Here is a 22,909-nt window from a genome sequence, read left to right on the forward strand (position 1 = left end):
CTCTCAGGCTATGAGCTGATCGCTGTGATTGGCCAGCGCTACAGCCTGGGAGAAGGAGACGCCGGCAGGCTCCACCCAGTTGAGCCAAAAATATGAAGATACCGGAGGCTATACCGGGAGAACCGAGCGGTGCCCAGGGATAATAGTAAGTGCAGGGAGATCCCTGGGCGCCGCTCTCCATGTCTGTATGCTTAGTTTCGATTTTTTATTGTAGCGAAAGGTCCTCTTTAAGTGCTGGATAAAATTCTGTTATACTTTTGCAAATGCTTCCATCATAAGGAAATGTATCACACTTTATCTACCAAGGAGCACTATATTGAATTATAGGACTCATTTGTAAACATTTTTTAACTTCTCAATCATTTGGTGGTCTTAGTTGTTAGCGGCAAAGCTTTGCCCCCGGCAGTCTATGGCAGAACACATTTTCTCATAGCAAAAGTTATGCTTTTTGGTCGGTGTTGACTCTGTTCCTTCACCGGATTCGGAAACTGTGATGGGACTATCTCTTGCAAACACTTCGGTGGATTCCCGCCACAAGCAGTCGGGTGCCATTTTATAGATGTAATTATTGCATTTGGGCCTATGAAAATGAGTTTTGTTATTGAAAATTTGACGGCTATTGGAAGTTGCAATTTTAATTTTTAATGTTGCATCAACCCGATCCACCACAGTGTAAGTGCCAATGCTTCCGTCATCAAAGCCTACAACGATATTGAGGTGCCTTTGTGAGAGTGCAAGAAAGGTTGGGATTTTATATAAGGTACAAGCACCAATGCTTTTCCCATCGGCAAGTCTCATTACTATTAAACTTGAGACGGAATTATCTTCATCATCTTCCCCATTTTGGAAGCAAATGTACACCAGATAACGTCCATCGCAAGATAAGTTCTGCTTCCATATAATACCTGATGCGTGCACTACTCTGAGTTTTCCTGTGTGAAGATCTAAAACGTTAAACTTTTCATCTCCATGGGTGATAATCCCAAGTTTCCCATTAGGTGAGATTTCAAAATCATTAAGATTTCTTAAGAAGTTACATGGTAGCTGGACTCTTCGGCAAATGGCTTCCTCAGCAAGGCTCCAGATGTTCACTGCCTCAGTGGATGTCATGAACACAACCAACTCTGGACAGTCTGGAATTAGGTTGAAGTTGATGATGGTTGATCCATCATCGCAGCAGTATTTTTTTGTTATGCTTCCTGTCCATAGACTCACCGCCAAAAGTTTGTTCTTGGTCATTCCAATCAAAAAGGTATTTGCAGTCGTTATAAGTGCATTCTTTAAGGTAGCTAAGATATTACATACTTTATGGCCTGTTGCTAGCCTCCATACTCTGGACGCATTTTGTTCACATAACGACACTACAAATTGATCATTATGAGTAATTAACAGTTGCAATATTCTTTGACCGCTAATCCGGAAAAGGTTTTCCCCTGTACCAGTATGCCAAACATATTGATTACATTTCTCATCTGAGGTGACCATCAGTTCTCCCGTAGCTGTCAGTACAACATGTTCTACAATACCTTCATGCTTAAAGGCTGATTCAATGAAGCCCGTGTTAAAATTCCATTTTTGAACATATTCAGATCCATCAATTGAGTAGATATAATCTCCTCTCCCAGACAATAAAACCATAAGAACACCTCTCCCGGTCTTGTCAATATTGGACATTGCGCTTAAGATGTCAATGTCCCAGATAGACAGCACTCCACTGATGGACAGGGACAAAAGTAAGTTATGATGACTGGATTTCACCAACTTCACTATACTTCCTGAGATCTCCTGTAAACTTGCCATGCACTGCCCAGTATCTCTTCTCCAAACAAATATAGATGAGGTATTTTCAATGGAAGCGATAATGCAGTCACAGTTCCGAGAGAGAATAGCTGATATAAATCGCTCATTACGTTTTGCCCTAAACTTTTCTGAAACTTTCCACATACGTGTGTCTAGTAGTTCAATGCTCAATGCTTTACAGATTAAAAGTGCACTTTGGTCTTCAGACAGCTCAATGCTAATAACGTCACTGTCCCCCTTCGTACAATCAAACTCTTCCATCAGTTGGGGATTGGTTTTTTCTTCTATGTTCCAAACAGAGAGGCTCCCTTCATTGTCAATCATAGCCACTTCTTGACTTGTATCAAGAACAAGAATATATTTTACAAAGCCACCAGAAAATTCTGAAGTTACAGTTGATAATTTCTCGCCAGTGCCTAAGTGGAATATTGTGGTGGTATTGAGGTATTGGCCACAAAATGCATATAGCCCATCTGAAGAACACTGGATGCATGTGACTTCATACCAGCAGTGGAAATTATAAAGTGGCCAGCCATACAGTAAATCTATGACATTAACATCTTTACTTGCTTCCAACCAAGCTAGTGCATGTGTATGAGACAGTGTAAAGCCATTGATTAGGTTTGGCCCACCTCCTACACTTTTGGAACCTTTAACTTCCACTTCAGATAGAAGACAAGAGTTTAAGTTGTCATAAATCAACAGGGTATTTTTTGCTGTGGACACAACAAGATATTTTTCATCTGCGGAAAGTTTCATTCCCATAATTACAAACTCAGTAGTGGTTATTTGTCTTAAAAGTTGCCTCGACTCAACATCCCAGGTACTGATTGTGCCATTCTCAAGTGCAGAAATAATTATATTTGGGCTATAAGTAGGAAGGACCTCTGTAACATGTAATGAGCTAGATGACAAAGAAAGCCTTTCCGGGGTGTATGTCACATCCATTGATGAGTGCAATGGCACAATCGAACAGTATCTAGGTCCATCTCTGTCACATTCTACAAGAAGGTTCCTGAACTTAGGCAAATAACTCACAACTGGCAGAAGTATCTGCTGCAGTTCAGCAGAAAGTGACCCTGGATTTTTTAGAACCTTGTTTTTTATGCTTTGAAGAGTACTTGCGAGAAATTTCAGCTCTTTTTCCTGTGAGTAATTATATGCTATTTCAATGTCACTTAAAGCCCTATCAAATTGTCCAATTTTGATCATTGTGTAAAGCCAGCTAAAATTCATTATGATCCCAGACATTATTTCATCTGTCATTCCAGATCTTGTTAAGTGATGCAGTAGTTCTGTCATTTTCCTGTGATTTACAAAAAAAATATCAGGCTGTAGAGGATTACACTGAAAAGCCCATGGCTGCTCAGGAGCTTGCCTGTCAAATTCATTTTCATCATTGTAGTGGATTTCATTATCATGTATGCCCCTGTGTTCGTTCTGAATGCAGTTTTCAAAATAGCGATGATCATTGTAGAATGTTTTTTTCCTGCCTCCCGACCATACACCAAGGAAGTATTCTGCCATATTCATATGCATTTCTTGCAGGTCATCGTCATTGCTGAGATACAACTTTTGGGCAATTAGGTGAAGATGTCTATTAGACCAAACCAAAAGGGTACAATTTCTTATGTGTCGCTCAACTAAATATCCTGCAAGATCTTCTTTAATTTGTGCAATGAAAGTGTATGGTATTCTTAATGGATTAAATGTTCTCTCATTTGTTAGTGACTCATTCATGACATTGTTATCAAGAGCCAGAATGTCTTCTAGCTCCACCTCACTGAGTCCTATTTTAGCCATTGTAATATAACCAAGTGCTCTTGAGACCAACCTCAGTCCACACTTGTTTTCCAGAGAACAGAATAACTGCTCTATGTTCTCATGGACAGTCACACAGAGAGTAGATTCATCAACGTCCTTATGAGACCTCCAATTTCTGACCTCTCTAAAGGTCAGGTTCACAAACATAGGTAGAGTACACCTAGAAAATGCTTCATTGACATAGATTTGTTGACCCGAAGTTACTTTCCTTTTAACTCTCAATAGCTGATGTTTAAGTATTTGGCTGCACATTTTCCGATCTCGTGGAATAAGTTCTATGTAGTTGTCCTCGTTGTGTATAAGGCACCGTAATTTTTGGAGGATTCCATGCTTTTTTGGCAGTGTTGACAATATTATACGAACTGTGCGCGGGAGGTGAATAGGGAGCCACCATAGTTTCCTGGCATCATCACCATCTGCAAGTTGTTCAAGGCTGTCTAACACGAGAACCAGAGGCTTGTGAAAAGAAGACTCATTCAGCAAGTTTAAAAAGAGCTCTTGCAGATCAACAATCTTTTTCGGAATGTTCTGCAGTAAACATCTGTAATTGACAGCTAGCTGCTCACATAGGCTTTGAAGCAGACAGTTTAATTCAGAGCTCATTTCTGTGGATCCAAGGAATCTTACAATGACGATAGGGTCAGACTCAGGTCCCATGTCTTCTTGAAGCCACGAACAGACCTATAATACAAATGATGAGCTCAAATTAGAATAGTAAATGGTTAAATTACATAAATGTTAAGATTTATTAAATTGAGCTTTTCCAAAAACAGCAAAAATTTGGCCAAGGAAGATAGAATGCTGCAGCGATAAGCCCACCTACCCATGTGACGGCTGCAGCCATTCACTGGTTTCGGCACAAGACTGTGATTGGTTGCAATGGTCACATGGATAGATGGACATGTCTTCACTGGAGCACTGCAAAGACCAGCTGGTGCTAGAATGCTGGAGGATTTATCAGGTGAGTAATGACTTATTATTTTATGGTATTTACCCCTATTTGTCAATTTTTTTTGCTGATCTCCGAAAATGCCTTAAAAGTCATATAAAACAAAAAACTTTATTCTTTTACATTATGTTTGAAATTTATATAATTTATAATTTACAAACCGGATTCCAAAAAAGTTGGGACACTAAACAAATTGTGAATAAAAACTGAATGCAATGATGTGGAGATGGCAAATGTCAATATTTTATTTGTAATAGAACGTAGATGACAGATCAAACGTTTAATCCGAGTAAATGTATCATTTTAAAGGAAAAATAAGTTGATTAACAATTTCACGGTGTCAACAAATCCCCAAAAAGTTGGGACAAGTAGCAATAAGAGGCTGGAAAAAGTAAATTTGAGCATAACGAAGAGCTGGAAGACCAATTAACACTAATTAGGTCAATTGGCAACATGATTGGGTATAAAGAGAGCTTCTCAGAGTGGCAGTGTCTCTCAGAAGCCAAGATGGGTAGAGGATCACCAATTCCCACAATGTTGCGCAGAAAGATAGTAGAGCAATATCAGAAAGGTGTTACCCAGCGAAAAATTGCAAAGACTTTGTATATATCATCATCAACTGTGCATAACATCATCCGAAGATTCAGAGAATCTGGAACAATCTGTGCGTAAGGGTCAAGGCCGTAAAACCATACTGGATGCCTGTGATCTCCGGGCCCTTAAACGACACTGCACCACAAACAGGAATGCTACTGTAAAGGAAATCACAGAATGGGCTCAGGAATACTTCCAGAAACCATTGTCAGTGAACACAATCCACTGTGCCATCCGCCGTTGCCAGCTGAAACTCTACAGTGCAAAGAAGAAGCCAATTTTAAGCAAGATCCACAAGCTCAGGCGTTTTTACTGGGCCAGGGATCATTTAAAATAGAGTGTGGCAAAATGGAAGACTGTTCTGTGGTGAGACGAGTCACGATTCAAAGTTCTTTTCGAAAATCTGGGACGCCATGTCATCCGGACCAAAGAGGACAAGGAAAACCCAAGTTGTTATCAACGCTCAGTTCAGAAGCCTGCATCTCTGATGGTATGGGGTTGCATGAGTGCGTGTGGCATGGGCAGCTTGCATGTCTGGAAAGGCACCATCAATGCAGAAAAATATATTCAGGTTCTAGAACAACATATGCTCCCATCCAGACGTCATCTCTTTCAGGGAAGACCCTGCATTTTTCAACAAGATAATGCCAGACCACATTCTGCATCAATCACAACATCATAGCTGCGTAGAAGAAGGATGCGGGTACTGAAATGGCCAGTCTGCAGCACAGATCTTTCACCTATAGAGAACATTTGGCGCATCATAAAGAGGAAGGTGCAACAAAGAAGGCCCAAGACAATTGAACAGTTAGAGGCCTGTATTAGACAAGAATGGGAGAGCATTCCTCTTTCTAAACTTGAGAAACTGGTCTCCTCGGTCCCCAGACATCTGTTGAGTGTTGTAAGAAGAAGGGGAGATGCCACACAGTGGTGAAAATGGCCTTGTCCCAACTTTTCTGGGATTTGTTGACACCATGAAATTCTGATTCAACATATTTTTCCCTTAAAATGGTACTCAGTTTAAACTTTTGTACCGTGATTTATGTTCTATTCTGAATAAAATATTAGAAGTTGGCACCTCCACATCATTGCATTCAGTATTTATTCACGATTTGTTGAGTGTCCCAACTTTTTTGGAATCCGGTTTGTACTTGTTATATTTTGATTTTTCTTAAACATGCTTTTTTTTATTTATAAATGTGAATATTTCATTAATATTTAATATAATATGGAATTAGATAACTGAGAAGAAATGTTCAAATGGACTCCATCAACACCCTAAATCAGCTGGTACATCTACACTTTCACTACCATAAATTGAAATAAAACCTCATGCTCTAAGGCACAAAGGAGGAATGTAATCAGTAAAATGTGGTCCCTGACATCAGTCACTTCACTACCTTACACCACCAGGGATGTTATTAACACTTTCTCTACCCTAGACCACCAGGAATGGCGCTAATAACGTAAAATGTTGTCACTAACCCAACTATACAATAATGCCACTGAAGACCATCAAAGATATTATTAACCAATAGAACACTCTAAAACAAATCCAATCCTACACTACAACCTTTACAATCAACCAATGTCATTAACCATCATTAACCTTTAAGCCACCCTCAGCTGCCAGGAAACAAAAGTTCATCAAAGTATTTAAGTGGTGTGGTGACCCTAAAAATGTTGCATTGTAGAAAGGGAAGTTGAGGTTCGGAATGACTAGATTTTGGTTGTGTGGATGGTCCTGGTAAAATATGATAACACAATTTTATATATACACATTCACACTTTATGTTTATTCTTTTTAATTTAATGGGCACCATGATGGCTCAGTAGTGTGCACTGCTGTCTCACAGCACTGGGTTCTTGGCTTCAAACTGACCAAGGACATCTGCGTTCTATTATTCTCACTGTGTTTTTGTGGCTTTCCTCTGGGTACTCTAGTTTCCTTTCACATTCTAAAAATATGGTAATACTTTAATTGGTTTCCCATAAAATTTGCCCCCCTCTATGCCTGAGATAGGGAAATTAAAATGTGAACCCCACTGGTGAGAGGATATCATAGTTTCAGTGGCTTCAGAAGAAATGCAGTGCCTCGAGAAAGTGCCCACCCTTGTTTTTTTCCCTGTTTTATGGTATTACAGTCTTAAATTAAAATGGATTTTAATTTAGATATTATATATACCTTGCTTAAAAAATAATACAAAAGCACTGAAAAGTTGCAAGTGCATATGTATTCACCCACTTTACCATGAGACCACTAAATTAGGTCTGGTGTAACCAATTCACTTCCAGTGTCACATAATTAGTTGAATAAGGTTCCACTGTGTGCAATCAAAGTGATATGTCTGATGCGAGTATAAATAGCGTTTACCTAGTGTATGTTCTGAAAGGCCCCTGTGTCTGCAACACAACTAAGCAAGCATCACTAAGACCAGGGAACTCTCCAAACACGTCAGAGACAAAGTTGTGGAGGGGTATAGAACAGCATTGTGGAGAAGTAAAGATCACCCATGGACCACCATTATATCAATTATAACAAAGTGGATAGTATATGGCACAACTACAAACCTGAGAAGAGGAGGCTGCGCACCAAAACTGACAAATCGGGCAAGAAGGGCATTAATCAGAGGTTCGGCAAGGACACCAAAGATAACAATAAGGATATGGCCACATGTTTAGGTTTCTTGATGCAGTTCTGGAAGCCAAAATCAAGAGTGAATTATAAAAGGAGAGGAAGAATTAAGGACAGATACATCTCCTGCTCCTGAATTTGGCCACCAAAACTGTATCAAGAAACCTGACCATGTGGCCATATCCTGAAGAAGCTCCAAATATCAAAGTATCTGTCCATAGGAGCACTATAAATTGTATACCCTACAGAGTGGGGCTTTATGAGTATGGCCAGAAAACAGCCATTGCTTAAAGCAAAACATAAGAAAACATTGAATCGATTATTTAGAATCAAAATTCGGCAAGCATTTTTCCAAAAATGGGATAATTTTTCTAAATACATTTCCAGGCATTTAAAACATTTTAAATTCTGGTAGAATCAATTTGTTCCCAAATAGAATGTCTTGACCGATTTGGACCTGCAACGAAGTTGAGGAAATTTGCCCATCTCTAGTGTTCACCAAACAGCAAGTTGCACACTTGGAAAAAGCTCTGTCACCACCAGACATCTGAGAAGCTCTGACAGACGTTCTACAGAACCTCCTGCTTGAGGTTCCTTTTGTTTTGCTTTCGTTTTCTCATCTCGTTAGCCTCTCTCAGGTGTCATGTAGTTGCACTGATTGCATCCCTTTAAATCCCTTCCCATACTGCATCACTTTGCGGTTTATACAACTTTCTGGAGTGTGCTAGAAGCTGTTAATACTGCATCCACAAGATAAGTCTGTTTTCTTTATTTCTGTTTGCCTGTGGGCTTGATCCTAGGTGACCCTGACTCCCTCCGTATTAAGTGTAGGGAGCCGGTGGTCGTGTCCCCTCACTATTATAGGGTGTTCAGGTGTTATACAGTCGAGGAACGAGGATATGCAATTTTCTACCATTGAGATTTTTGCATAGGCTGAGCAGTAAGGGAGAGAGCTAGGGCTCTTACAGGGCTTACCCTCCTGTTCCTTAGTTTTGGATCAAGTCAGTTGGATCTTCATTTGTGTCTTCTAGTTTTCTGTAACACCATCCGTGACAAGCTCCTGGTCAAATGAGGCTAACATTGTACTTTTTTTCCATCATGAGAAACTTTATTTGTGGCATAAAAACTAACACAGTAGGGACTGGAAAACTAGTCAGAACTGGAGAAGATGGATGGCAGTAAACACAGAGCAATTATAGAGGAAAACCTGTTCCAGTCTGCCAGAGATTTGAGACTGGGATAATGACCCTAACAACTGCTAAAGCTACATATATTTTTGGCAGCACGGTGGCTCAGTGCTGGGTCATGGGTTTGAATCTGACCAAGGACAACATTTGCATGGAGTTTGCATGTTCTCCTTGTCTTTGGGTGGGTTTACCCCGGTTTCCTCCCACAATCCAAAGACAAACTGAAGGGAATTGTGATCGCCACTGGGGACAGCTTGATGTAAAGTGCTGCAGTATATAGCAGTGCTATATAAGTGCGTAAAATAAATACATTTAGATGTCTTGGAATGACCTAGTCAGAGCCTAGACTTCAAGCCAATTAAAAATCTATAGTATCATTTGAAGACTGCTGTACACCAACACAACCCATCTATCCTGAAGAGGTTGGAGCAATTTTGGAAGAATGGGCAAAAATCTGAGTGTCTAGATATGCTAGGCTATGAGACATACTGCAGCAAAAGGTGGCTCCAAAAAGCACTGACTTTCAGGGAGTGAATACACATTTATTGTTTGTTTCACAGTAAAAACTATTTTTAATTTTCATTTGTGTGTTGTGTACATCAAATGGTACAATCTCTGACATTGTAATGCAAAAGTACAATTTACGGATTTTGTGAACAATTACCATAGGTCTATGGCCAGCTTTGCCACAAAATGCATGATGCAGCACATAACTATGGTTCACTGTTACATAGCAATGCAGTTAATAATAAGACATTTATTAAAAATATAGTGAGATTTTTACTACATACCAGTCTGTGACCCAAAAAAACTATTTTCAGTAGTCTGATCTTTGATAAACAGATTGAGCACAGTAAACACAATCTGCCGATTATAAAATGTGGAACATCTGATAACATGTGCCAAGTGTACTGAAAAAGATTGTCCCATCTGTATATGAAGACTTAAAATATAACCTATGCTTTATATCCAAAAGAAACTCAGAACAGAAAAAATCTTGAGCTTAAATTTGATTATTTGAGACAATGGCATAAATATTTTAAATTCACAGGGTTTTGTATTTTACATTTTCCAAATTATGTATGTTTTTGATTGATTTTCCGTTCCATATTGAGACCCATGAACATGAACCCAACTGGTAACGTTATACAGTTGACACTTACCTTTTTTGCTACTTCTGCTAAAAGTAGTGTTTTTCCAGTGCAAGGTCCACCATATACTACTAGTGGGTTGACATGGCCTGATTTGGAAGGCTGTATGTATTTATGAACAAGGCTTAGTGCTTCACATCTGTATTCATAAAAGGAAGAGTAGGTTCTGCACAAGGACAAATGCTGTAAAATCTCATCGTAGAGTGGATCTGTCTCGGTTTCAAAGTTCTGTTGCACAGTTGCCTGGATTATATCAATCATGTCCTCATAGAACTGCTTGCAAAGTCCTTCCACATAATGGTTCTCCACCTCTTGAGAATAGCCCAGTTTCATGTCACAATGTGTTACTGAGGTGTAAACCCGTAGATTGGCTGATGCAACAATCGTTGGAATAAATTCATCCCTGAGCTTTACCATCTTCTCATGGGCCTCTGGGTCTCGCACGGTTTTGCCTTCTATTTTAACCACATCTGTATACTTGGACATCTCAGGTATTTTCAGATGTTTTTCAATATTGGATATTTTCCGAATGTAGCAAACACATTTCTTTAAAAATGCCGCTGTTTGTTTTCCTAAAGCAAAGTCAAATTCATCTTCCAAGGCTAGGGAAACAAAAATATTCAGTCAATTAAATAATTCCAATACCAACATCTAAAATATATGACTTGTCACAGACTAATACAGTGCATTCGAAAAGTCTTCAGACCATTTCACTTTATTGACATTTTGTTATGTTGCAGCCTTGTGATAAAATAAAAAAAGCTCACAGTTTTCCCCATCATTCTGCGCTCAATACACCATAATGACAAAGTGAAAACAGAGGGCGTCATTTACTATACTGAAATATACCTAAACAAGTTGTATTTCAGATGCAGTTGGCAGTGCAACGGTTAGGTCTAAAATTGTGGGAGTGGCGTGGGCGGGGAAGGGCCGGCAGGCCGTCTCATTCACCATTTGTTACTCCTGTTTTAGGCCTAGAAAATGTTCTAAATGTGAGACTGCTCAGAAGCTGTCTAACATTTAGAACTGTCACTGGAAGCGCCGAAGTTATTGAGAGGCTTGCGCCTCTTCATAACTTCGGCGGATCCACCACCAACACAGGGCCCGGCATAAAACGCCGGTCTTAATACATGTGCCCCAGAATGTTCTACATTTTTGCTACTTTATTGAAAAGGAAAAACTAAAATATTCAGTCAGAACTTTTATTCAGGACTTAGTTGAAACACCTTTGGCAGTGATTATGGCCCCCAGTCTTCTTTGCTATGGTGTCACAAGGTTTTCACACCTGGATTTGGGGATCCTCTCAATCTCTCAATCTATTGCACACTGGATAAGGTTTTCATTAAGAATATCTCTGTACTTTGCTTAATTTAGCTTTTCCTCAACACTGACCAGTCTCTCTCTCCCAGCCACTGAAAAAAAACACAGTATGATGCTGCTGCCAGCATGCTTCACTGTAGGGAAGTTATTGGGCAGTAACCTGTTTCCTTCAAACATGATGCTTAGAATTGAGGCCAAAAAGTTCAATCTTGGTTTCATCAGACACGAGAATCATGTTTCTTGCAGTCTGAGAGTCTTTTAGGTGCTTTTTTGCAAACTTTCTTGTGTCTTTCACTGAGGAGAGGCTTCTTTCTGGCCACTCTGCCATAAAGTCCAGATTGGTGGAATATTGCAGTGGTGGTTGACCGTCTGCAGATGGGAAGTTTCTCCCATTTGCACACAAGATCTTAAGGCCCTTTTTCACCAATTACTTCGTTTTAAAAGGCCGGACAGCTTTAGGAAGAGTCCTGGCTGATCCAAACATTTTCCCTTTAAGAATTACGAAGGCCACTGCGCTCTTGGGAACTTTCAGTTCAGCAGAAATTTTTGTCCCCCTCTCCAGATCTGTGCCTCCACACAACCCTGTCTCTTGAGCTATACAGGCAGTTCTTTCCTCCTCATGGCTTGGTTTTTGCTTTTATATGTGTTATCAGCTGTGAGACCTTATATACACAAAGGTATATCTTCCCAAATCATGTCCAATAAACGGAACTTACCATAGGTGGACTCCAATCAAGGTGTAGAAACATCTCAAAGATGAAAGAGAAAAGAGTTCCCCACAAGTAAATTTGATTTGTCATAGAAAAGGGTCTGCCCATGTAAAATTTTAGTTTTTTTCTTTTTAATAAATTTGAAAACATTTCAAAAATTCTGTTTTCACTCACAAAGAGGCCGCTGTGGCCATTTTGCATGAAGATCCAAGGGGAAATCTCTAGTGGTCTGCGATGACGCCATCACACTGGCCGTCGTGGTGACATCATACGTCACCGCGCACAAGATTTTGTGCGGGATTTTTCAAGCAAGATGGCCGCAGCAGCTTCTTCGCGCACAAATGAATAAAGGCAGTATGATTTCTTTTAATATTTTTACTGCCATTTCAGGGAAAATTAATTCATTACCACAAATTAAATTTGCCTGAAATTCAGATCGAGGTCCACATCGGATACTACGATTCGCTCAACACTATTGATGACTTATCCTGAGGAATATACCCTCTAAAAGGACCCAATTAAACAAATGTATAGCAACCTGATGACAAGTATCTTTTTGCTTGGCTGGCTTTCATCTTTCCTTTCTCATGAAGCAACTTAACAGCAGTGTTAAAAATGTTTTTGATCTCTTCTACTACTTCACACCACTTCTCATTGGCAGATCTTGTTGAAGAATCTCCCTGTAAGTATTAAAAAAGAAAAACCATAAAAACCTAAAACAAGAATTCTAATGTCTGCAGATATTGTTGTAGTTTAACAAATAAAGGCCTCATGCACACGACCGTTGTTTGTCTCTGCGTCCGTTCCACCAATTTTAGCGTTGCAGATGCGGACCCATTCATTTCTATGGAGCTGTTGAAAATGTCGATAGTGCACTGTTTGCCATCCGCATCCGTTGTTCCAGTCCGTCCAAAAAATATAACCTGTTCTATTCTTGTATGTGGAAAACGGTTTGCGGACCCATTCAAATCAATGGGACCGCTAAAAAACGCGGAGGCACACAAGATTGTCAGCTGCATCCGTTTTATTCCTATCATTTGCATGGCAAACCTGTCTTAGACTTTTTTTTTACCTTCTTTTATGTCTGGTGGTCCTCCAAAAATAAAGGAAGACACACGGAAACAAAAACGGAAATGGATCACGGAACAACGGAACCCCATTTTGCAGAACGGAACACAAGAACGGTTGTGTGCATGAGGCCAAAGTGATATAGTAAAAATATTTAATCAGGTTAACCTTTTCAGCCCCAGGCGATTTTCTGTTTCTGCGTTTTTGTCTTTTACTCCCTACCCTCCCAAAGCATAACTTTTTTATTTTTTCGTTCACACAGTCGTATGAGGATTTTTTTTTTTTGTGGGACAAGTTGTACTTTCTAATGGCACTCTTTAATATTGCATACAATGTAGTTGGAAACTGGGGGGAAAAAAACCCTCAAAATTTTATGGGTTTTGTTTACATGCTGTTCCCTACGCGATAAAACTGACCTGTAACCTATATTTTTCGGGTCAATAGGATTACAGCAATACCATATTTTTATAGTTTTTCTTGTGTTTTAATAACAACTTTTGAAAAATTTATTTTTTTCTTTGCATCATTATATTTTGACCCCCAAAACTTAGATATTTGTGTCTACGGAGCGGTATGATGGCTTATTCTCTGTGGGGTAATCTGTCATTTTTCCGTTACAGCAATCACCTTACAGAATAAATACATTTATGTTTTAATATTACGGGCGTTTTGGGATGCAGCAGTGAAATTATCTTTTTTTGTTTATTTTCATTTTTATTATGGGGAAGGGGAGGTGATTTAAATTTTTATATATATTTTTAAAAAACTGTTTTTCTTTTTCGTAAAGTGATTGTTAGATCACTTGTCTCATATACTACAATGAATTACTAATGCAGCCTATGGGAGTTGTGCTACAGTAGGTTTCTATGGAGCCTGGCAACGTGCAGGCCTCCATAGGAACTACTGCTATGGTAACTTTGGATCCTTCAGAAGGATTGAGGCTACCACAAAGAATGAATGGTAGAGGAGCCATTTGGGCCCTGGGAGCGCAGTGTTTCCAAGGAAAGCCACCTCCGATGCTGTGGTCACAATTAACCCCAGCACCTTACAGGTTATATGTCAGTGATTGGCATTATTGCATATCACAGACATTATCCTCAGGTCTCTGCTGTGTGCAAAAGCATATACCCGGTGGCCATATTTAAAGACCTTACCAGCGCCGTACATGTATGGTGCTGGTAGGGAAAGGGTTAAGCAGTGTGATAATAGGGTCTCTTGAGTCCACCATGTAACAACCCCAATTGTTTGCAAGACTGCAGAAATGTTCTTCACCAGACCCCAATCACTTACTGTAGAGCTAAACTGCACAACCAGATTCCTATCTGAATTTAACTAAGACAATACACAGATAAATCCCCAAAACAGTAAAAACTGTGGAATTACAGATCCCTGAATATACAGGTAGCTCGCTAGACTCCAGATTCAAGAATATACAGAGAACAAGCAAGGATAGAACAGAATCTGGGATTGTAGATTATAGTGGCTCACTCCACTTGTCACCGTGGTAATGGTGCCCTGCTGCAAGTGATTCCCCTACAAATATAAAATAATCAGCAGGCACTCACCATCTGAATTTCACATATATAACACATTTAATATAATGATTGATTAAATAAAATATTGTGGATAAAATATTATGGATAATAGTACAGTATATTTTAAACTTTAAGTACAATGTACGAAAATAATTGATAGATGGTAGATAGATAAGTTTTAAGAAAAAGACGAAGTTGTTAGTTATCTTGAATAATTCTGGCTTTTTTGGGTCTGTACTTCTTAATCCTGCAGGATTATTTAATTGATAGTTTGGTTCCTTTAGTCCACCAGACGCGTTTCGAGGAGACCTCACCTGTTCATTTAAGCCATTTAAGCCACTGAGGAAGAGGTGAGGCCACCTCGAAACGCGTCTGGCGGACTAAAGGAACCAAACTATAAATTAAATAATCCTGCAGGATTAAGATGTACAGACCCGAAAAAGCCAGAATTATTAAAGATAACTAACAACTTTGTCTTTTTCTTAAAAGGTATCTATCTACCACCACGTGGGACACCGAGAGCTGAGCGCCATAACCACACTATACGAAAAGAAAAGACAAATGTTCTGGGTCTGGGTGAGTAGCTTAACTGTGAGGGACGCCTCTACAGTAAGCGCTATCGAATTTTATACGAACAATTGACTATTTAATCTTATGCAAGATATATCGTATTATTAATTCAAAAGTCACCCATTGATATAACTGCACAGCCTTAGAGTCCTATTGCATAAATCAAGGATATCTGCGATAAAAGACTGATCGAAATTTGGTCGAACATACATTATAATTGTGCACATTCTGCAAAGAACTTTGTATTGGATGGTTAACAAGGACATATAGACAAGTTCACCTAGTGGGCATTCAAAATTGCATTTGAATATTTTAAAAAGAAAAATCCATCAAAATAATCCTAGGTGATACTTATCTGATTTTTATTCAATTTTTATTCAATTTTTTTATTTGATTTTTACAATTGATTCTATCACATCTGACATTTTTATTCATTTGTAATTGGTTATATGGTTGTCAATTCTTTTCATACATTGTATTTAAAGTTTAAAATACACTGTACTATTATCCATAATATTTTATTTAATCAATCATTATATTAAATGTGTTACATATGTGAAATTCAGATGGTGAGTGCCTGCTGATTATTTTATATTTGTTTAGATTCAAGAATATACAGAGAACAAGCAAGGATCGAACAGAATCTGGGATGATGTGCACATAGCAAGCACTATACTTGACCACCAGAGTAAAATATGGATCTAAATAGACTCTACAATAAACACTCCACCCTAATCAATCAAGAATTCTTCTCTATTTTTTCCAGTAGATCATTCACTCCCTTCCTCCTTCTTGCTGACCTTTGTCCGAATGTAAGGTAACTGATTGAAGCAGATGCCCTCTCCTACATGACCCATGAACTTCTGGAAGAAAATAAAAACAGAAGAGCAGATCCTCAACTCCACTCAAATATTCTGAACCTTTTATTGGAAATTGGGGTCATGTTCACAAGAATATAACCCCATTGCTCATATTTTCTGTTTTCTATTTGCCAAAACTACTATATGTTTTGGAACAATGACTCATACTGTATTATCAGTGGTTTTACAGAAGATTGTAGGTAAACCTGCTTCATTATTCTAGATAAGAGTATTATCCCAATACTCAAATCATGCAGCTTTAAAGGGATTGTGTCACCTGTATATTTTTCTGCCAGTTTAAACCAGATAGTGACCCAAATCCTTTTTTCCTAATCTGTTTTATCTCCTGATTGCAGATATTTTTTTAATTCTATTTCCTGAACATGACATCTTGCCGGGGAAGTTGTTAAAGAGGACCTTTCACTAGTATAAAAAATCAAAACTAACTATACAGACATGTAGAGCGGCGCCCAGGGATCTCCCTGCACTTACTGTTATACCTAGGCGCCGCTCCGTTCTCCCGGTATAGCCTCTGGTATCTTCATATGTTAGGCTCCACCCAGGGGAACCTGCCGGTGTCTCCTTCTCCCATGCTGTAGCGCTGGCCAATCACAGCGCTCAGCTCATAGCCTGAGAGGCTTTTTTCTCTCTCAGGCTATGAGCTGAGCGCTGCGATTGGCCAGCGCTACAGCATGGGAGAATGAGACGCGGGTAGGTTCCCCTGAGTGGAGCCTAACTATGAAGATACTGGAGGCTATACCGGGAGAACGGAGCGGCGCCCAGGTATAACAGTAAGTGCAGGGGGATCCCTGGGCGCCGCTCTACATGTCTGTATAGTTAGTTTAGATTTTTTATTCTAGTGAAAGGTCCTCTTTAATGGCATTTAGAGATATGCTTTACAGAAGCCACCATGAACCAGAGACACAATGGCCAGGAGGCACCTCACTGATTTCTATAGGGAGTTTTCTGGGCATGCTCTGTGACCTTTACAGAGGTCATTTTACAAGGAAAGAGCAGATAAGCTATTGTTAATGGTGGATCCAGTATTATCTATATATATAGGTGATACCTGTCATTATAATTCTGAATATGTTGAGATAATTGCTGAATTGTGATCTGAAAAGACCAGAGAGTGACGCCAATTGTTAGGCTATGTTGCCAGTGTAAAAATATTTTAAATAAATTAAATAAGGATAGCAACATGGAAACACCATCATGAAAATTTTTATGAATATATCAACATAAAATCTTGATTTAAACATTAGGCCATTTTTTGATAACACATTCTCTTTAAGAATTAACAAGACAAATGAAACTCTGCAGCATCCAGATCTCACTTCTTTCTATTTCTGGTTTTCTGTTCCGACTTTGACCCTATCCACTTTGACAGTCACTGCGTATATAGCCATTACAAATTGTACTTTATTCCAGTGATTTTCACTCAACATTAGAGAACGTGTGTTACTCAGCTCAACAAGCTGTTCAGCCAACCAACACAAACTCTGAACATTCAGATAAATGTTTGTCTTAAAATATAGCAGATAATCCAAACAAATGACAGTCCATGACAAAATGTCCCAAAATCACCTGTAATTCACAAAATGTTTTTGTAGTATTACAAAGTAGAATGCAAGTAATGCTAAAGCTTATGATGCTACAGTTGCATGTATCTTAAAAAGCACCTGTCACTACAAATTGCCGTGCAATCTGTAGGCGGCATGCTATAGAGCAGGAGGAGCTGAGCAGATTCATGTATAGTTTTGTGGGCAAAAAATTCAGTAAAACTTTTAATTTTTTTCATTTAAATCTCTGCTCTTTCTGACTTTAGTTGTATACAGGGGGTGTCATCAGTGATTTATAGCATTCCCTGTGTAAGTCTGCATACATAAATAGTTGCCAGTCACTGATAGCTGTACAGGAGGGAGGTGTTATTAGTGAATGATAGCATTCTCTGTGTAACTGTGTATACAGAGATAGCTGTCAGTTACTGATAGCTGTACACTGTGGAGGTGTTATCAGTAATTGATAGCATTTCTTGTGTAAGTGTGTATACAGAGATAGCTGACAGTCACTGATAGCTATATACAGGGAAGGTGTTATCAATGATTGATAGCATTCCCTGTATAAGTGTGTATACAGAGATAGCTGTCAATCACTGATAGTTATACACAGGGGAGGTGTTATCAGTTATTGATAGCATTCTCTGTGTAATTGTGTATACAGAGATATCTGCCAGTCACTGATAGCTGTTCATGGTGGATGTGTTATAAGTGATTGATAGCATTCTCTGTGTAAATGTGCATACAGAGATAACTGTCAGTCACGGATAGCTGCACACGGTGGAGGTGTCATCAGTAATTGTTAGCATTCTCTGCGTAAGTTTGTATACAGATGAAGCTGTGCATGGGGGAGGTCTTATCAGTGACTGATACTATTATATGTGTAAGTGTGTATACAGAGCTGTCAGTCACTGATAGCTGTATAAGGGGAGGTGTTATCAGTGATTGATAGCATTCTGTGTAAGTGTGTATACAGACTGACTGCTGGGTCCTGCTGCCTGCTGGTGTGGTGTTGTGGCGCCGGTGGTCGCCACGCAGCGCTGCGCTAAATTTAGAGTAGTTTCCCATTCAAAAAGGCAACCTGGTCATGGTGAGTGGGCCTATGCTTTTTGATCAAATTGTATACTAATGCATCATGTACAGCATGCACAAAAATAACATAAGGCACACGGTCATGGGAAGACGGGGAACCCCGTGTAGCAGGGAAATAGTCCCCACCCTCGCACGTACTGCACTAACAAGGAGACAGACCAGAAAATCAGAAAATAGTCAACCACATACAATTGGTCCAATATAGAGTACCCAAACATAACAGATGTAAATTGTATCAACTGCTATCACTGCCGTGTCAAGGTGACACATAAAAAACAATGGCCAGCCTACAATTACTAAAAAGCAAGAGGTCTGGTCACAGCTCTGCAAAAATATTAACAGAACAAAGGCACGGCACAGCAAGAATTTGTTTATCTAGAATCCAGAAAATTACAAAATAGACTCCTTCAGAGGGGATACCCTTGACCTATTCTAAGGGATGCCTTTCAGCTAGCGGAACAAAGAAACATGAATGACCTAGTGCAGTGATGGCGAACCTATGGCACGGGTGCCAGAGGCGGCACTCAGAGCCTTCTCTGTGGGCACCCGAACTATGAAAAAAGTCTATGGTGTGCCAATATGCCTTAGACTTTTCCTGTGATTCATCAGAGCCGGGTGCACTATGAACAGTGCAGGCAGCGTACTGAATGTAGGCAGGCTGTTATAGCTAAATGATAAAGTATATTGAATATATACTATATTGGACTGTGGTATTCAGGGTAAATTGCCATATCGGCACTTTGCAATAAATAAGTTGGTTTTGGGTTGCAGTTTGGGCACTCGGTCTCTAAAAGGTTCCCCATCACTGACCTAGTGCCTGGAATGAGAGATAATAAAGAAGGCAATTTGATCCACCGGATTTCCACATTTGATGTAGCCAATAGAGAAATCAGAAACATTTTAAAGACCTATTGGCCCATCCTAACTATGGATCCTGACCTCTTGAAGTCTGTTTCCCCCTTCCCACGGATTACCTATCGTAAGGATAGGAGCCGTCAAGATCGCTTGGTGCATAGCCATTACACCGGACCTAAGAGAGAGGGCACCTGGCTTCATAGAAAACCTTTGGGGGTCTTCAAATGTGGAACTTGTAAGGCTTGTAACTTTATTTGCACTACAAAAACCATAACTTTCTCAGTCACCAGTTGTACTTACTCAGTTAGGGATTTCATTAACTGCAAAATGAAGGGTGTTATCTACATCTGCCAAAGTACATGCCCCAAGGATTACATTGGTAAAACCTATCGGGAATTCAGACAGCGGGTCTGCGAAGACATTAATGATATTGTCAAACTTAATAATACACCTGTTGCCAATCACGTTAATAAATACTATAATGGCGACCTCAAATCTATTAGGTTCTCTGCAATTGAGGCTGTCCCTTTGCCCCCTAGGAACGGCGACTGGGATCAAAAGATTCTCCAGAGGGAGACTGAATGGATTTATCGCTTTCGCGCCCACTCACCTGGGGGCTTAAATGAAAGATTGACTTTCACTTGCTTTATCTGATATGTCGACTCTCCTGATGCCTCCTTGTCTCTTTGATAATGTTGCTCCGCCTCTGATATCATGTAGTGTCCTTATTGGGACCTTTTGGTGCGAGAAGCACCTTCCTTTGGTGACATACATCTGTCATCGTATCTTGGGTTTCTCATTATCCTTTGAGTTAACCACTTTTTTTTATTCTTATTTATACTTAAGAATATTTGCCGCCTCCCTCTAAAACTTAGTTGCTAGTGAATTCTGACTATTTGTCTTCAACGCTTTCGTATATGCCCCTCCAGCTCTTCTTATTTTCCTGTGCACTTTGTATCAATGGCTTGGGGCGTGTGGATTCCATACGTGCGTTCCATTTGCCGGAAGTCACGTGTTGTGCTCTATCCTTGCATTCCATCTCACTGGAAGTAACTTTCTCAGCGTGCGGAAGTTCCACGTGTTTACTAGCGCTTAAATTCAGAGCGCTGGCGTCCACTCACTAGCCGCATCAGCTCCTTATCCATCGGACATATGTTGTGGGTGCCAGTAAGTAATCAGTATCTTGTACATTTATTCTCAGTCGGTTTACAGAGATGGTCATTCTTGGTGGGGGTTTTTTCAGGTTGACATCTGCAGGCTGGGTTATCTATATTTGGGCATATTCCCTACCCACTATTTGTCCAGTGAGCTAATTATCATTCCCACATCTTTCTCTATCTATTAGTTTGTTCCTCCCTACAATTTTTATATATATCTTTTCTGCCTTATCACCCCCTGATGAACCACTAGGTGCAGGTGAAACGCGTTGGACTCTTATTCCATTCCTATATTATTTTGTTATTTTTCTCTTTCATACCTACTAGGGGCCATCTGTGCCCCATCTGATATGTATCATATTTATTATCATACACAGATGTAGGGTCAAAATAGGGTAAGAAAAAGAATATGTAATGATAAAGAAACAATAATAACGTGGTATCCCAATCTGAATATAAATCACATACTAGAAAAATGAGGACCCTTAAAACACAATACTTTATTTAGATCTAGATAAAAGAGTATCCTAAACCTAACTATGAGGCTGACTACAGTACACACAAGCTACAAATAGAAACAGATATAAAAAAATAACCAAAACCACTCTCACAGAGAACACTAGGGGAATGTACTCAACAATCAAGGTAGGGTGAATGACCGGTAAACCAGGGAGGGGGGAATTGTCCCTACAAAAAAACCTGGTCTAACCCCTCAGCCTGGGGACAACTTCTGATGGTGGGGTTTCCCCGTCCTCGTGCCTGTCCTGATATACCCTTTAATGCCCTGCGTGGTGGGACCTAATACCGGTTCACACTGGGGTAAGGATCAGGTTTAGGTACGAGGACAGGGAACCTCTACCGTCAGGGGATGTCCCTGGGCATAGGACCATTTAGGGTGTTACAGGATAGTTTCCCTTATCCCCCTCTCCTGATTCCTATAGCATTTTTATTTCCCTATGTTTGCTTCTTTTTTCGTTTTGGTGGGAGTCTCCCCTGATATTTCTTACCACTGGGGCAATTTTTGCTCATTTACCCGTCTATGATTTATAATAAAGTTAGCTCTTAATTACCACGCTTACTCTGAGATACTTAAACTGATCCGGCAGGGATCAGCAAAAACGCTTCAATTACTGATAATACAACCATCAGCATCTGTTATGAACGGATCCGGTTGTATTATCTTTAACATTGCCAAGATGGATTCGTCATGAACTCCACTGAATCTCAATGGGGGACGGATCCGTTTTCTATTGTGTCAGAGCAAATGGATCCGTCGCCATTGACCTGCAATGTTTGTCATGCCGCATCCCATGACTCTCTGGTATAGGAATGCAACCAAATGGAACAGAATGCATTTTGGAGCATTCCATTCTGTTCAGCTACGTTTTGTCCCCATTGACAATGAATAGCGACAAAAAGGAAGCGTTTTTTTCTCTGGTATTGAGATCCTATGACGGATCTCAATACCGGAAAATGTAAACACAAGTGTGAAAGTAGCCTTAGATATAATCCTTGCTGTGGGTTGGCTCTCTGACCATTTTGCCAGCTCGAGTAACAGAAGATGTAACATAAAATTCTGGCAATATACACTGAACAAAAATATAAACGCAACACTTTCGGTTTTGCTCCCATTTTGCATGAGCTGAACTCAAAGATTTGAAACATTTTCTACATACACAAAAGACCCATTACTCTTAAATATTCACAAATCTGTCTAAATCTGTGTTAGTGAGCACTTCTCCTTTGCCGAGATAATCCATCCCACCTCACAGGTGTGGCATATCAATGTGCTGATAAGACAGCATGAATATTGCACAGGTGTGCCTTAGACTACCCACAATAAAAGACCACTCTGAAATGTGCAGTTTGATCACACAGCACAATGCCACAGATGTTGCAACGTTTGAGGGAGCGTGTAATTGGCATGCTGACTGCAGGAATGTCTACCAGAGCTGTTGCCCGTGCAATGAATGTTCATTTCTCTATCATAAGCCGTCTCCAAAGGGGTTTCAGAGAATTTGGCAGTACATCCAACCAGCCTCA

At 39.7% G+C, this 22,909-nt stretch overlaps 1 protein-coding gene across 1 annotated transcript in view; it reads right to left on the reverse strand.

Moving 5' to 3' along the window:
- Nucleotides 1-372: 372 nt before the first annotated feature.
- NWD2 (NACHT and WD repeat domain containing 2) overlaps nucleotides 373-22,909 on the reverse strand; it is a 211,169-nt gene continuing 188,632 nt past the window's right edge. The window contains exons 5-7 of the mRNA XM_044285313.1: nucleotides 12,709-12,846; nucleotides 10,153-10,742; nucleotides 373-4,305 (exon numbers count right to left, since the gene is read on the reverse strand). Coding sequence (XP_044141248.1) covers nucleotides 373-4,305; nucleotides 10,153-10,742; nucleotides 12,709-12,846 — 4,661 coding nt within the window. The remainder of the gene's footprint in view (nucleotides 4,306-10,152; nucleotides 10,743-12,708; nucleotides 12,847-22,909) is intronic.

The sequence above is a fragment of the Bufo gargarizans genome, chromosome 1, assembly GCF_014858855.1.
Source record: "Bufo gargarizans isolate SCDJY-AF-19 chromosome 1, ASM1485885v1, whole genome shotgun sequence".
In the NCBI taxonomy this organism is placed as follows: domain Eukaryota; kingdom Metazoa; phylum Chordata; class Amphibia; order Anura; family Bufonidae; genus Bufo; species Bufo gargarizans.